Source organism: Callospermophilus lateralis, chromosome 19, assembly GCF_048772815.1.
Source record: "Callospermophilus lateralis isolate mCalLat2 chromosome 19, mCalLat2.hap1, whole genome shotgun sequence".
In the NCBI taxonomy this organism is placed as follows: Eukaryota; Metazoa; Chordata; class Mammalia; order Rodentia; family Sciuridae; genus Callospermophilus; species Callospermophilus lateralis.
This window is the reverse complement of record NC_135323.1, coordinates 32,926,644-32,943,881: the sequence shown is the minus strand read 5'-3', so window position 1 is coordinate 32,943,881 and position 17,238 is coordinate 32,926,644. Positions and strand designations below refer to the sequence as shown.

Below are 17,238 nucleotides of genomic sequence, written 5' to 3'. Positions count from 1 at the left end.
TCACATTTTTCCTGCTCCCTCCTCCCATATAAATAACCATAATGTCCTTTAATGCATTCAAGCACATAGATGACATATATGAGTATAAAGTCTTCTTACATGTATGTGAAAACATAAATGCCTGGGAAATCTAACATTATAATTTTTTGTTTCTTCCTTGTATTGAACGGGGGCTAAAGGAAGGTGGTAGAAGAAGAAAAGGATGTTGGCAGAAAAATGAAAAGGGGTCTTGTCCACTGATCTCTTCTCAACTTCGGTGTGGTGCCTGAGGAAGGGGGTACTTTGTAATTATCTGAATCAGTGAACCACTTGACAGTCTTCTCTGTCTGTGTTAAATTAACCTGGATCCCAAGGTGTGCTCAGTTCACAGGAATGAGGATAGGAGGATGGGGAGAATTTCTGCCCTATAGAGCCATTTAAAAGGTTCCCACAGCCTGATTGGGACCTCCTCAATTTTCAAGTCATTGTCTTTGGAGTACTGGGTTCTCTTGTAAGCTAGGCACACTTAGGTGCCACACAGTGTCATACTGGTCTTTGTGATTCGTGTGTTCTGGTTTTTCTGCCCAGTGTAGCAGTTTTTTCCATCATTACTTTCTCGGAGAAATAGGACTTACTTAAAAATATCTTTTCTGGTTGTTTAACTGTCTTTATTTTAATAGAGATCACAGTGTAATTAAAAATGCATACAATATTAAAAATAAAATTAATTTGTTTTGATTCAGTGTGCAAATATATTTGTGAAAGTGAATGATAACTTTAGAAGAATTGTCTAAACGCTAATAATTTATAAGCAAACTTTTGCTCTTGGGAGAGTATTTCCATGTTAAGTTCCATGGCCATTTTAGAAAATTTTGCATTTAACTTCAAACTATCAATTTTAAAAGTTACATAAAATATGTGTGATTTATTTTCATATTTTATTTATTTTGCTTTTTGGAGTTGGAGAGCATAATTGCATATGCTTTTCACTTGAGGTAAGTAACCACTGGGGGAATTTTGACAGCATATTACAAGTAAATTGAAGCAAGAGTCATATCTTAAATGTTAGCCAATGGTTTTTAATACTGGTTCCTTCTGATTTTAGGAATTTGAAGATAATTTTGATGATGAGATAGATTTCACACCACCAGCAGAAGACACCCCTTCTGTCCAGTCCCCAGCAGAGGTCTTCACACTTTCAGTACCAAATATTTCACTTCCAGCTCCATCACAGTTCCAGCCTTCTGTGGGTAAGACCTTACCTAATGTTAGATTTCCACGCATTGTTTCTGAGCAGTGACAATAGGAGCCTTGCTACTATCATGCAATATTGGGCAGCCCACCTCCTCCTCTGCCTGTGTGTTTCTCTTCCTTCTGCTCCCCACTGTTCCAGTGCTCGGGCTTATTTCATTCCAGCAAAAGCTGTTGCTTTCAGGCTGAGGCAAGAAGATTGTAAGTTCAAAGCCAGCCTCAGTAGCTTAGCAAGGCCCTAAGCAACCCAGTGAGACCCTATCTCTAAATAAAATATATATGGGCTAGGGGGGCTGGGGATGTGTCTTAATGGTTAAGCACCCCTGGGTTCAATCTGTAGCACCCCCCCCCACACACACACACAAAAAAAAAAAAACCACACACACACAAAACTTGTTTCCTTTATGGACCCTGGGTCTGATAAAAGAATAAAACTTGTCTCCCAGATGCACTGAAATTACATACTGGGGTTGAGCTCCTCAGCTGTCTTTCAGTAGGCTGGTTTCTCTACAGACTCTGGACATTCCTGTCTTCTACTAGAACATTCTGCTCTAGGGAGGGGAGCATATACAGTTCTGTTAATCAGATGGGCTTTTTATTCACTTCTTAAGATAGAGTTTGATTAGATGTTAGTTGATCTCTTGGATGCATTAAAGGACACTATTGCTATTTGTATAGCAGGTAGAGGGTTTAAGAAGTCAGGTTTTCCAAGACTGCTAAAAGAAGGCTGTTTAAGGTTTTATAGGTGCCAAACTTGCCGTTTGTGGTACCACATGCACTGTAGGTTGTGTTTTAGGGCAGTACAAACCCAAGTTGATTATACTTCATCAGCATGCATGACTCAAAGAAAAAGTAAGGTTAAAATATAATATACCAGTATAGTTCATATAAGGTATTTGTAAAGTAAGGTATATTTAACGTTTGTGTGTGTTGCAATATTAAAAAATGACGCATAGTACTTAGCTTTAACTTCTGTAAATAATACTCTTACCACAACAAAAAATAGTTTAGTTTGAAAGGAGTCCAACATATTCTTGATAACTTAAGTATACTCATTTTTAAACTGGAATGCTTTATTGTAGTTTATTTGATAATTTTCTTTTCTTCATGTGTAAAGAAAGCCCTGAGAGACTGGGGCTTTTATAGGACTATAATTTAACCCTCAATTAATTTCAGTTAGTTCAATCCTAACTCAGATCAGCATCAGTGGAAAAGAGACCCAGACCGTAGAAGGCGTAGGGGTGAAGCCGATCTTGAAGATAGCTGGAACCAGGACCTTGAGCTCCATGGGCATTTTACAGTCAACTGCTCATTTTCTCTTCCCTTTCTCATTTTCTTATATGTCAGTTCAATCTCTCAGATGGCATCTCTCTTCAGTAGGGAGCATGACTGCTGGCCGCTTCGTGTTCATATCTTTGTAGTTTTGCAGAGAGGGAGGAAAGGACCTTCTCTCTCCTTGGACCAGAAAGAAAAACCTCCCAGAGGCGTTCTGGCTTTGGTTTACCTTCACCACACCACAGACTGATGAGGCGTGAGCTGGGCCACCGTCCTCCTGTCAGATATATATGCCCCTTTCTGTTCTGCTGAATTCCTCCACTCTAAAATCCCCCTTAATAGGAAGAAATCATTGTAAGTTTCTCTATTTAGAATACTTTCAGAGTATTTTTATCATTTTGGGATATAAGAGGCTTTCCAAGTATAGCAGTAAATCTGGAAGCCAAAAAAAAAAAAAAAAATAGCCAGATCTGATTCATAAAATTAAATATTCTGTATGGAAAAAAAGAGTGTAACCTATTTAACATAGTAGCAAAAATATTAGTAAACTACAAAAAGGATGAAAAATTGTAACATATTAATAGTTCAGAGGCCGTGTGTGGTGGCACAGGCCTGTAACCCCAGTGACTCAGGAGGCTGAGGCAGGAAGATCAAAAGTTCAAGGCCAGCCTCAGCAACACAGCAAGGCTCTGTCTCAAAATAAAAGTAAAATAAGATGGGTAATGTTGCTCAGTGGAAGAGCGCCCCTGGGTTCAATCATCAGTATTACAAAAAAAAGCAAAAAAAAAAAAGTTCTCACGAGTATAAGAAAAAGAGTAATGTGAAAAAATTAAGATAAGGACATGAAAGAAGAAACTCAAGGGATGAAATTCAAATGGCCAAAAGACAAAAGAGCTTTACTAGTAATTGAAGAAATGCAAACTTCAAGTAAGATGAGGAAAAGAAGTGGCAATAAGTCACGATTGGGAGTGTGTGTGTGTGTGTGTAAACGGAGTCTCTTTCACTTGCTGTTAGTGGAGCTGTAAAGTGGGGAGAAATCCCCCCCAGAGGGGCATCTGGCAGTTGGCATCAATCCCTAGCACTACACACACAGATGTAAAATGTGTTTGCTCTTGATCCAGCACTTTAACTTTTAATGATTAGTCTTTAGGAACGAATTAAGTATACAAAGGTGTGCAAAGGGATTTATTGCAGCATTGTTTGGCAATACAAAATGGAAAATGTTTAAATAGCAATCTGTAACTTGCTAAATTACAGTATAGGCAAATAGTGAAGTATTTCATATCCCTGTAAAAGGCTGAAGATAAGCTGTATTTAACTATGAAAGATATTTATGATTATATGTAAAAAAAAAAAAAAGCTGTGCCACATATTCACAAGCAAGTTCTATCCATTGTTTCCTTTTTTTCTTTTTAAAATGTGTGTTTTGAACAGATAATATGTTCACAATTCAAAAATCAAATCAAAGCATTGATGAGAGGGTGATGAAAAGTCACCCTCTCATATTTCAGTGAAACCTCACTTCCCACCCCTGACTTCCCCAGGTAACAACTGCTCCTCTTGGTTTCTTAGGTATCTTTCTAGGGTTTCCAGATGAAAACCCCTCCCCTCCATTTTAAAATTTGTTTTAATTTTTTAGAAGATTTTATTTTTGTACAGCAGTTTTAGGGTCATAGCAAAATGGAGAAGGCGGCCCAGAGATTTCCATACACTCTCTATCCCTTACATGTGTAGGAAGTTCCCTAAGTTGCCATGGTAGATATATTGCTTGGTATTGTGCTTTTTTCCATTTACCAGTTGTTCTTAAAGATACTTCTGTATCAATAAAGATAACATATTTATTCTTGCCTATATATTATACTATTTGAATTATATAATCTTAGCACAGTCTCCTATTGATATTTGGATTGTTTCTAATCTTTTCCTATTAAAAACAAAGCTGGTACCTAGGTTGTTGTGCTGGTGCATTTGTAGAATACGTTTTTAGAACTGGGTCAAATAATGTATGCACTCCGTTTTGATGGCTCTTGCCAACTTACCCTCCACAGGAGTTGTACCAGTTTCTGTTCCTGCCAGCTGGGTGTCAGTGGTTTATGCTATAGCTTTTGAAGCTATGTTGGTATCCCTTCAAACTAGATTGTCATGAATTTAGGATAACTGTAATCCCCATGGTAACCACAAAAAAGTTCATAGGAAAGGAAACCAAAAGGTTACTCTAAAAAAGAAAAATCAATCACATACATACACAAAAAAATTATATATTGATGAACTGATATTAAGTTGACTTAACAATCTTTTTTAGAAGCCAAAATTTAATAGTCTTGGACTCAGTGTCTTAAAGAAGAGATAATGTTTTAAGTTTTAGTTTGACATTAAGCCTATAACCTGTCTTGAGTTGATTTTTGAGTATGGGGAAGCAAGTTTTCCTTGTGGATTACTGTTTTTTTTTTTCCTCCCAACTTCATTCACTTGCTGGTCCTGACTTTCCTCTCTGCTTACATGTGTGGCTCTATTTTAGGCCTTCTGCTCTCTTTTTACTTAATCAGTCTGTTCCTTTGTCTCAATACCAGTGTCTTAACTATGATAGCTTCATAATAACATACAATCTGCACATATTTTCTCAATGCCTCTAGGTTTTCTTTTCTCTCTCTCTAGGTAATGTCCTTTCATGAATAAAAGTTTTTAATTTTGATGAAATACAAATTATCCACTTTTTTTTTCTTTTGATGCTGTGCTTTTGGTGTCATATTTAAGAAATCATTGTCAAATCCTCTTTATCTTCAATAGTTTTAGCTCCTAAATCTTTAATCCATTTTGATTTAATTTTTATATATGGTATAGGGTAAGGGTCTAGCTTAATTCTTGTATACGTGAATATCCAGTTGTCCCAATAACAGTGTTTGAAGACACTGTCCTTTCTCCATTGAATTTTCTTGGCACACTTTTGGAAAATCAATTTATCTTATTTGTTTGGATTTATTCTAGGCTCTTAATTATATTCCATTAATTGATATGCCTGCCCTTATGCCATTATAACATGACTTTGATTCCTGTAGCTTCTATTTTGTAGTAAGTTTTGAAATGGAGAAGTTTGAGTCCTCCAGTTTTGTTTTCCTCTTTCAAGATTTTTTCTGTTATTTTGGATTCCATATGAATTTTAGAATTATCTTTTCCATTTCTACAGAATAGGCCATTGAAATTTAATAGGAATTATTATTTTGGTATACCACATTGATTCCTTTCTCATTCCCTTTTGACTATATTTTTTAGACATTTTCTTAGTGAATGTGATTAAGATTATGGTTTACATTCTAAATTTGTAACAATGGAGTGTAAATTGATAATCAGCTTCAATAGCATACAGAACCCCTGTTTTCGTACAGCACTTTCTTTCCTTCCCTTTACATTGTCACAAATTATAGTGTTATACATTTTGTGCCTACTTCTATTTTTTAAAGCATTTGTATTTTAAATCATGTAGGAAATAAAAAGAACAACAGTATATCAATAGTACGATAACATTAGCTTGTGTATTTACCTACTTAGGTTTACTGAAGATCTTTATTTCTTTTTAAAGGAGCCTTTTAAACATTTGTTCTAGGTCAGGTATATGGGCAGCAAACTCCTAAACATTTATCTGAGAATATCTTTCTTTTTCTTTCTGAACTGGGGATTGAACGCAGGATCACTCTACCTCAGAGCTCCATTCCCAGACCCAGCCCATGACCTTTTTTTGGAGACAAGATCTTTCTAAGTTGCTGAGGCTGGCCTTACACTTGTGATCCTCCTGTCTCGGCCTCATAAGACATGTATTACAGGCACGTGCCACTGCTACTGGCTCCTCCTCCTCTTTTTTTTTTTTTAATATTTATTTATTTTTAGTTGTTGTTGGGCACAATACCTTTGTTTTTATGTAGTGCTGAGGATTGAACCCAGGGTCTCTCACGTGCTAGGTGAGCGCTCTACCGCTGAGCCACAAACCCAGCCCTCTTCTTCATTTTTGAAAGATAGTTTTGCCAAACATGCAATTCTTGGTTTGCAGATCTTTTCTTTCAGCTCTTTATCTGTGAGCCACTGCCACTGAGTAACTGTTCATCTCATTGAAGATTCTGTGCTCATGGTAAGTGGTTTCTCTCTTGCCACTTACAGAGTTCTCCATCTCTGGGTAGAGTTTGATTTAATATGTCTTGGTGTGGATTTCTTTGAGTTTAATGTTACTTAGAGTTGATAGAGCTTCTTGGATATGTATATTCATATCCTTTAGTAGATTTGGGGCATTTTCTACCATTGTCTTCAATTATTTTTTCTCCTTTTCTCATTCTTCTGGACTTTCATTAAGTCTATAATTGGTTCTTTTGACAGTGTTTGCACACTAGAGTTATTGGGTCATAAAACAGAACTAGGGATTTTAGACACAATACTAATTCAAAAATAGTGTCCATGTTAAGACTTAAAACTGTTTTGGTTTTATTAGTTTGTTTTTACTTATTTATTTATTTTTGGTACCAGGGATTGAACTTAGGGATGCTTGATCACTGAGCCTCATCCTCAGCCCTTTTTTATATTTTTATTTTGAGACAGGGTCTTGCTAAATTGATTAGGGACTTGTTAAATTGCTGAGACTGGCTTTGAACCTACGATCCTCCTGCCTCAGCCTCCCAAGTCACTGGGATTACAGGCATGTGCCACTGTGCCCAGCTTTATTAGTTTTAAAGAGGTGTTTTATATATTTATTTCTATCTTTTAAAATAATTTTTTAATTTGTTTTAATTAATTATACATGATAGTAAATGCACTTATGCTCTTTGATAAATGAGGTATAATTTCTCATTTTTTCTGATTGTACATGTTGTAGAATCACATTGGTCATGCGGTCATATATGTATATAAGGTAATAATATCTGTTTCATTCTACTATCCTTCCTATCCTCAGTAGCACAAGCATTAAATCTGTGTTAAAATTTGTACTTTATAGGTTATGTATTTAATACTTATTTTTAGTTAGATATTCATATTTTGAATGTTCTTTTCTCTACAGAAGGTTTGAAGTCTCAAGTTGCCCGCCATAGCCTAAACTACATACAGGAAATTGGAAATGGCTGGTTTGGAAAGGTACAGTGTTTTTTCACTTTGATTTTTTTTCCCCCTCCTGATTATACAGTTTAGAATTTAAAGTTAATTATGAATTATATCATGTGACATTCCACATTTTCCATAGACACTGTAGTGTGAATAGAGGTTGCTTAGTGAAATTGCATAGGAACGCAACCTGCCGCATTCCTGGGTATGTAACTCTTTCAAGAAGATTGTCCAACATTCAGGCTGCTATAAAAATTCCATAAACTGGGAAACTTAAAAACAAGAGAGTGCTCTCTTGGTAGCTGCCATTCTGACTGGGGTGAGATGAAATCTTAGAGTATCTGTTTTCATTTGTATTTCTCTAATTACTAAAGATGTTGAACACTTTTTCATATATTTGTTGATCAGTTTATTTATTCTGAGAAGTATCTGTTCAGTTCCTTAGCCCATTTATTGATTGGGTTGTTTGGGGTTTTTTGGTATTAAGTCTTTTGAGTTCTTTATATATCCTGGAGATTAGTGTTCTCTCTGATGTGCATGTGCTAAAAATTTGCTCCCATACTGTAGGCTCTCTCTTCACCTCAATGATTGTTTCCTTTGCTGAGAAGAAGCTCTTTAGTTTAAATCTCTCCCATTTATTGATTCTTGATTTCATTTCTTGTGCTTTAAGAGTCTTATTAAGGAAGTTGGAGCCTAATCCAATATGATGAAGATTTGGGCCTACTTTTTCTTCTATTAGGTGCAGGGCATCTGGTCGAATTCCTAGGTCCTTGATCCACTTTGAGTTGAGTTTTGTGCATGGTGAGAGATAAAGGTTTAATTTCATTTTGCCACATAAGGATTTCCAGTTTTCCCTGCACCATTTGTTGAAGAGGCTGTCTTTTATATATCTCCACTATATGTTTTTGTAACCTTTTTCTAGTATGAGGTACCTATATTCATGTGGGTCAGTCTGTGTCTTCTGTACCATTGGTCTACATGTCTATTTTGGTGCCAATACTATGCTGTCTTTATTACTATTGCTCTATAGTGTAGTTTAAGGTCTGGTATTATGATGTTTCCTGCTTCATTTCATTTCTTTTCTTTCTTTCTTTCTTTCTTTTTTTTTTTTTTTTTTTTTTGGCTAAGGATTGCTTTGGCTGTTCTTGGTCTCTTATTTTTTCAAATTTCAAAAATTGCTTTTTCTAGTTATATGAAGAATGTCTTTGGGGTTTTAATGGGAATTGCATTAAATCTGTTCAACAGTTTTGGTAGTATGGCCATTTTGACAATATTAACTCTGCCTATCCAAGAGCAGGGAGATGTTCCATTATCTAAGTTCTTCAATTTCCTTCTTTAGTGTTCTGTAGTTTTCATTGTAGACGTCTTTCACCTCTTTTGTTAGATTGATTCCCAAGTATTTTATATTTTTTGAGGCTATTTTGAATGGAGTAATTGAAATTGATATTGTATGATATGCTGCTTATACATTCATTAACTATTTTTTAAAATATTTTTTTAGATGTAGATGGACACAATACCTTTATTTATTTTTATGTGCTGCTGAGGATCGAACCCAGTGCCTCACACGTGCAAGGTTGTGCCTCCATTGAGCCACAACCCCATCCCCACATTAACTATTTAAAACAAAGAATATGACTTATTTGATTATCAGAATTTCCTGTTCTCATCACTTTTCTGCCCTTATATTCCTGATAAACACATTGAGCTCTGTTCAAGATATTACTGTTTCCAGGACATTAAAATTAATATATTTTATAAAGATTAAAAACTCTTTTAAAGGAAGTCATTTAGTTTTGGTCATTTTTTAGAAATAATAAAAACCTTTACTCCTTCAGTTTAAAATGGCAAAATATGGATTTTTTTAATGCCTCTGCACTGACTTGTGTTATATTTAATATTTCTCTTATAGCTAGTTCTTATATGAAGTAGCTCATTCTTACCTTGTATTCTAATAATTTCAGTGGAGTGTTTTTTATGTGTGTTTCGATTGAAGCTTTGGTACAAGAGAAGGGCCTGGTATTATTAGAATACCATGGATTTTTTAAGTTTCAGTGCAGTGATTATACGTTGGCTGGCTGTCAGTTAACTTCCTCATGTTTGCAGCAGGCTAAATAACAATCTAGTTGAAAGTGTTTTGAGAAACATTTGAGTTATGTTTGATTTGAACTTATAAATTGCTCTTTTGTAATGTCATGGTTTGTCATAAAATGTCATAAAATACAAACGAATTTGTCATAAAATGTCATAAAAATACAAACGAATTTTTAAATATACAGAAAAGAAATATGTGTAAAATATGTGAATGTTGTAAATTTCTAATGAATAGTTGAAATTGCCCCCCCCCCTTTTTTTTACACAATACCTTTATTTTATTTATTTGTTTTTATGTGGTGCTGAGGATCGAACCCAGGGCCTTACACGTGCAAGGCAAACACACTACTAACTGAGCTACGACCCCTGCCCCTAAATTGGCCCTTTTATTGAAGAAAAATTCTTTGAGTTTTCTAAGCTTTTGTGAGATGGTATGTAAAGTAGTAGAAGGCCATCTAGTCGTTGCTTAATTTATTTTCTCGTTTTCCATTTCATGGTAAATGAGGTATTCTTTCTTACCATTTTGATGAAAATAACAAAAAAAAAAAAAAAATTGTTCTTTGGTTTTAGGTTCTTCTTGGAGAGATTTACACAGGTACCAGTGTGGCAAGAGTAATAGTGAAGGAATTAAAAGCAAGTGCAAGCCCAAAGGAACAAGATGTTTTTTTGAAAAATGGAGAACCTTACTAGTAAGTAAGGCTTAACATTTGTTCTGTAAACAGTCTGTGGTCTTTTGGAAATCAAGTGTGTAGCCAGGCACAGTGGCACACTCCTGTAATCCCAGATACTCAGGGGGCTTGGGCAGGAGCATCACGAGTTGAAGACCAGCCTCAGCAACTTAGTGAGACGATGTCTCAAAACATAATAAAAAGGGCTGGGGGTGTAGCCCAGTGGTAGTGTGCCCTGGGTTCAATCCCCAGTACCCCCCTCGCTCTACCCCAACCCACACAAAATCAAGTGTTTAAAACTGCTTTGAGGTTTCTGCATGCATGCCTGTTTAAATAAGACTCTAAGAAATCAGAGTCTCACAAAACCTCAGTTGTGTACATTTCAATTGAAAATCATTTATTCATTCTAAGAACCAAGGAAACTCAACTTGAATAAGAGAAGGCAGAGACACCAACACTGAGGTGATAGAGGGGCAAGAATTATCTGGCAAGGACTTTAAAGCAATCATTACAATCATTATAGAAACACTTCAGGGAACAAAAAAGTCAGAGTCTCAGCAAAGAAATGAAGACATAAAGGAGACCTCAGTGGAAATTATGGAACTGAAAAATATAGCTGAAATTTAAAACTCAGTGAATGATCTCAGCAGCAGAATAGGGAGGACATAGGAAAGAATCAGTGAAGTTGAAGATAATAAGCGTTGCCCAATTTGGACAACAGAAAGAAAATAGACTTTAAAAAAAATCAAGCCTCAGGGACATGGAGAACTATAACAACAACAACAACAAAAAATTAACATTCATGTCATAGATGTCCCAGAATGAAAAGAGATGGGGCTGAAAAGGTATTCAAAGAAATAATAGCTCAAAATTCCCTAGATTTGGAAAAGACAAAATCTATAGATTCAAGAGCAAGTCCCAAACAGGATAAACACAAACTTTTTAAAAACTAAAGACAGAAGCTCTTGAAAGTAGGAGAGAGAAGTTGCACTTTACTGAGAGAGGAAAAGCAGTTTGAATGACATGGACCTCCTTGGAAATCTTGGAGGGCAGAAGGAAACAGGGTGGCATTTTTCAAGTACTGAAAGAAAGAACTGTGAAATTATATGTCCAGAGAAAATATGTGTTAGGAATGAAGAGAATATCAGCCCATTGTCAAACAAAGGAAAGCTAAAAGAGATTATTAGCAACAAACTTACCCTAAAAGAAAGCAAAAGAAATTTTTCTCAACAGAAAAGAAATAATTAAAGAACTCTCAAAACACAAGGAAGAAGGAACAACAGAATGAATAAAATTATAGCCGAACTTCCTCAACTTGATAGAGTCCTATAAAAATTGCTACATCTGGCATCATGATTAATGGTGAAAGACTGAATGCTTTTTACTCCCTTGTTCAGGACAACATGTGGGTATTTGCTCTTACTGCTGTTATTCATCATAGTACCAGAAACTGTAACTAACTCAGGAGAGCTCGAAAAGGAAATAAAGGCATATGGATCAGAAAGGAAAAACAAAACTGTCATTATTTGTAGATGACATGAGTTAAGTAGAAAATCCCAAGAAATCTGCACAACAAAGGTCTCCCAGAACTAAGTTGGGGGATATAAGATCAACATTAAAAAATCATTTGGGGACTCGGATGTAGGTCAGTGAGAGAGTTCTTGTCTAGCATGCTTCAGGCTCTGAGTTTAATCCTATGCACTGTTAAAACAGCTTTGAAAGTCAATTTTGTTTTTATAAATTAGCAATGAACATGGGAAAACCAAAATCGGGTGTGGTGGTACACGCTTGTAATCCCAGCAACTTGGGAGGATCCCAAGTTGTGGGCCAGCTTCAACAATTTAGCAAGACCCTGACTTAAAATGAAAATAAAAAAAAGGGTTGGGGATGTAGCTCATTGGTAAAGTGCCCCTGTGTTCAATCCCTATTACCAATAACAATAATAATATCAAAATAACATTCACACTTGCACAAAAATAAATGCCTGGGTACATGTGTAGGACTTCTGTATTGAAAACTACAAACAGCTGATGAAAGAATTCAAAGATCTAAATAAAAGGAGAAACAGACCACGTTAATGGATTGGAAGACTCAATGTAGTGAAGTTCTTCACAAACTGATATATAAGTTATTGCATTTCCTATCAAAATCCCAGTAAGATTTTTAAAACACATGTTTATTATAAGGTTAAATATAAGGTTATTATATCCTCATTTCAGCAGCATATATACTAAAAATTGAAATGATTCAGAAAAGAGTAGCATGGCCCCAGGTACAAGGATGACAGGAGCGGGGCGCAGTTGTGCACGCTTGTAATCCCAGTGGCTCCGGAGGCTGAGACAGGAGGATCTCGAGTTCAAAGCCAGCCTCAGCAAAAGCGAGGCACTAAGCAACTCAGTGAGACCCTGTCTCTAAATAAATACAAAATAGTGCTGGGGGTGTGATGTGGCTCAGTGGTCGAGTGCTCCTGAGTTCAATCCCGGGTACCAAAAAATAAATAAATAAAATAAAATTCAATAGGAAAAAAAAAGTAATAACAATCCAATTAGAATAATATCAAAAGACTCTGAGAGACATTTTACCAAAGAGGTAATGTGGATAGCAAGTTACCACATGAAGACATTCAGCATCACTGGCTACTAAAGTAATTAATATCACAATGAGATATCACTTTAGAAAAGCTGAAGTGAAAATGTAGTGACAATACCAAATGCTGGGAAGATGTGGGGACACTAGACTTCATACATTGCTGGGGTGTGTATACAGTTGTCCTCAGCATCTGAGGAGATCAATTCTAGTGCCCCCACCCCCATGGGTACCAAATTCTGAGGATGCTCATGTCCTTTACCTAAAATGAAGAGTATTTGAATATACTGTATGCATATCCTCTTGTATATTTTGAATCATCTGTAGATGACATAATATCCAATGCTGTTTACAATTGTGGTACTGTCTTGTTTAGTATTAATGGCAATTAAAAAAAAGACTGTAATCTTCAGTACAGATGCAGTTTTTTCCTCCAGATAATTTAACCCTTGGCTGTGTGTGTGAATGCATAGCCTGTGGATATGGGGGAATGGTATATACATGGAGAGGTTGATTTTTAGGAATTGATTCATGCATTTGTGAATCTGCAGTGTGGCCAGCAGATTGGAGACCCAGGAAGAGCTGATATTAGGGTTCAAGTCTCAAAGCTGTGTGCTGGCAGAATTCCTTCTTCCATGGGAGAGGGTATTCTTTTTTCTACAAGGGTTTTAGCTAAATGGCTGAGGCCCACTCACATTAGGGAGGGACCTGCTTTACTGAGAGTCCTCTGATTTAAATGATAATCGCATTCAAAAACACCTTCTCAGAAACTGTCCTGAATAATGTTTGACCAAATTATCTAGGCACTATGGCCCGGCCAAACTGATACATAAAATTAACGATCACCTCGTATAACCCAGAAGTTATACACATGGGCATTTATTCCGGAGAAATGAAAACTTAATGTCTGCCCAACAACCCTTCTGTGAGATTCAAAGCACCTTTATTTGTATTAGCAAAAAATTGGAAAATTGACAGTATCCTTCAGTAGATGAATGGGTAAACAAACGGTGATACATCCATACCGTGTAATAATGCTCAACCATTGAAAAGAATGAACTGCTGATGTGTGCTGCAGCTTGGATGATCCCAAGGGGATTATGTTGAGTGAGAAAATCAGTCTCAAAAGGCCACATACTGTATGATTCCATTTACATGATACAGGCTGAACATCCCTAATCAGAAATCCAAAATGTTCCAAAATCTGAAACTTGCAGAGTGCCAACCAAGTATGATGCTGCCGATGGAAAATTCCACACCTAACCATATGACAGTGGCAGGGTGTGTGTGGTGAGTGTGAAACCGTAAATGAAGCTTTGTTGAAACTTAAGTCTCACTGTGTATATGCAGATATTCCAAACTTCAAAGAAATTTGAAACATCTCCGGTCCCAGTTATTTTGGATAAAGGAGGCTCGACCTATATTTCTATAATGAGATCATTATAGAAATAGAAGACAGATAAATGGTTGCTAGGGGACAAAATGAATGTGTAGGGCAGATCTTTGTGCCGATGGACTAGTTCTGCATCTCTTTTGAGGTGGTGGTCACAAGAATGTGCACATGTGACCTGGTGTGGAGCTATGTGCACATGATGCTTCATCACAAGGCAGTTTCCTGGTTTTGCTGTTGTGCTGTAGGTATTGTGTCAGATGTCCCAGTGCAAGAGACTGGGTGAGGGGTACCAGACCTCTTATACTGACTTTGCAGTTTCCTATAAACTCATAATCATTTCAGAATGAGTATTTTTAAAAAATTATTTTGACCTGTCATTTATTTAACTTTATTTTTCTTTTGGAAAAATTATTTCCCCAAAAGAGTTTGCATATACTGTGAAAATTATAGAAATGGTGTATAAACTAGATGGCCAAAGGAGAGACTTGAGTTATTTAATATTCAGATAGAAATGCTTTTTGAATTTGTGTGTTTGTCTGCCTTTTTTTAAATGCTGCCTCAGAATATTGTCTCTGAACTTAAATTACTGAAGAAAAATGTATGTTAGGAGTTCTTTTTTAATTTGAGAAAATACTTGATTGGGTTTGGATTATTTAATCATTAGATAATAATCTGCATCTGTTACATATAAGAGATCTTTTTACTTTGTCATGCTGTATTTAAATCATCATAAATGTCAAAACTTGAATTACTAGTACTATTTATTAGTTTTTGAAGCATACTTCCTGATGAACAATACCATAACTTTTATTTTTACTAGTATTCTTCAACATCCAAATATTCTTCAGTGTGTTGGACAATGTGTAGAAGCCATTCCCTATCTTCTGGTGTTTGAATTCTGCGACTTGGTAAGTTTTTAGTAGAGATTCCAGTTGAAGGTTTGAATGGTTATATCCACATGGGTTTGTTTCCTTCCTTCCCTCCTTCCCTCCTTCCTTTTCTTTCTTTTGTGGTTCTGGGGATGGAACCAGGGGTGCTTTTCTACTGAACTCTATCCCCAGCCCATTTGGTTTTGAGTCAGGATCTTGCCAAGTTGCTGAGGCTGGCCTTGAACTTACCATCCTCCTACCTAGTCTCCCGAGTCCCTGTGATTATAGGTATGTACCACCATACCTGGCAGTCAGGTGTTTTTGACAGATATAAAATGGGGGGTTTGGGGCTGCTTTCATGTCTATTCTAAATTTGAAGAACTTTGTTATGTGGACTCATTACCTTTGATATTAACTTACACCTAGGTGAGTGTTTCATTGTACTCCAAGCACTGTGCTATTTACTTATAGTATCATATTCAGTAAAGACCCTTGAGTTAGATATGAATATTTGTCCAATCTTTACTTATGTTTAAAATAAAGCTCAAGGAGTTTAAGAAAAATGTTGTGTAACAAGTATTTGGCTGAGTCAGAGCTTGAGATCTTCACTTCAACGAGACATTTGTAAAATTTGAATTTTCTACATAGGAAACCCAAGAATATTCCTTACCAATAAAACACCTATGATCTGTGTCAGTTGTTGAGAATAGTGAAGGTATATAACATTAGCAGTTTTACAAATTTAGATAAAGCTAGGTGCGGTGGCCCACACTTGTAATCGCAGCGGCTCAGGAGGCTGAGACAGGAGGATTGAGAGTTCAGAGGCAGCCTCAGCAACAGTGAGGTGCTAAGCAACTCAATGAGACCCTGTCTCTAAATAAAAAACAAAAATAGGGCTGAGGATGTGGTTCAGTGGTTGAGAGCCCCTGGATTCACTCCCCAGTACAAAAAAAAAAATTACATAAATATATTTTTTTATCTTTTAGCATAGTATTACTCATGGGGACTGATTGGTGTTTTGTACATTTTGTGAATAATTTTAATAGCAATTTCTACATGAAATGTTTCTACATGTACATTTTGTGAATAATTTTAATAGCAATTTCTACAGCTCTTCCCTTGTGCAGGATATTTCATCTTCTCTCAAACCTATTTTTAACACATAATTGTTATTTTCCAAAAACAGTGGAAGATGTTAATTGAATTTTCTAGGTTTTAATTGATTTTTTTTGTATCATCTCAGTTTTCAGAACATTTAAGCTTCTTGCCTGTGCTCAGAAACTTGGGAGTCCCCAAAATAAATCTCCAATTAATTCAGATAGCATTTCCAGCAGTTACAGTAGAAAGAGTGCAATAAACATGGTAAATTTTTTCTTTAATTCCTGCATGCAATTTGAATATCTCTCTCATTGGCAAAGATGGTTAATTCCAAAGGAAAATCAATTAGTAAGCTTGATGTATGAGCTTTTTTTTGGATTCTGCCTGTGACCCTGAGTCCCCACACCTGCGCTCACAGCAGTAAAGTAGCTTTCGCTCAGCTTCTGAGTTGGCTCTGGGTCAGCTGCACTCTGTTCCAGGCCTCGTCCATTTTCCAACACAGCCTGTTGTTAATCTAGTTATGCCAACATTCTGATGGGCAGAGTTGACCTGTTTGGTTAGGTTCTTTATTAATCTTTTTTGGGGGAAGGGGCTAGTTTACTAATTGTTAAAATTTTTATTAATCTGGCAATCTTGGTCACTTAAAATGGAACATGTAGTCTGTTTACATTTATTATAGTTAATGAGATATTTGGAAAACTCTCTACCTATTTCTATTATTTTTCCTTCCTCTACCGAGTTTTCTTTTTTTGCCTTCTTTTGGATGCTTGATTTTTCTTGTTTCAGTTTTCCCCATCTACCAGTTTGAATTTTAGAAATTTTCTTGATTTTATGTGTGGCTACACTAGAACTTGTAACATGAATACTGAACTTTGCAAAGTCTAGAATTAATCAATATTTTAACTCTGCCCCAAAGAAACCAGAACCTCGTAGAGGTTTCCTCCCT

The 17,238-nt window shown here is 36.1% G+C and overlaps 1 protein-coding gene across 3 annotated transcripts in view; it reads left to right on the top strand.

The window, feature by feature from the left end:
- Positions 1–17,238, top strand: part of Lmtk2 (lemur tyrosine kinase 2) — an 85,473-nt gene that overhangs the window by 28,401 nt on the left and 39,834 nt on the right. For all 3 annotated transcript variants that reach the window (XM_076840015.1, XM_076840016.1, XM_076840014.1), the window contains exons 3-6: positions 1,085–1,229; positions 7,544–7,617; positions 10,249–10,367; positions 15,146–15,233. In XM_076840015.1, the coding sequence (XP_076696130.1) occupies positions 1,085–1,229; positions 7,544–7,617; positions 10,249–10,367; positions 15,146–15,233 (426 nt within the window). The remainder of the gene's footprint in view (positions 1–1,084; positions 1,230–7,543; positions 7,618–10,248; positions 10,368–15,145; positions 15,234–17,238) is intronic.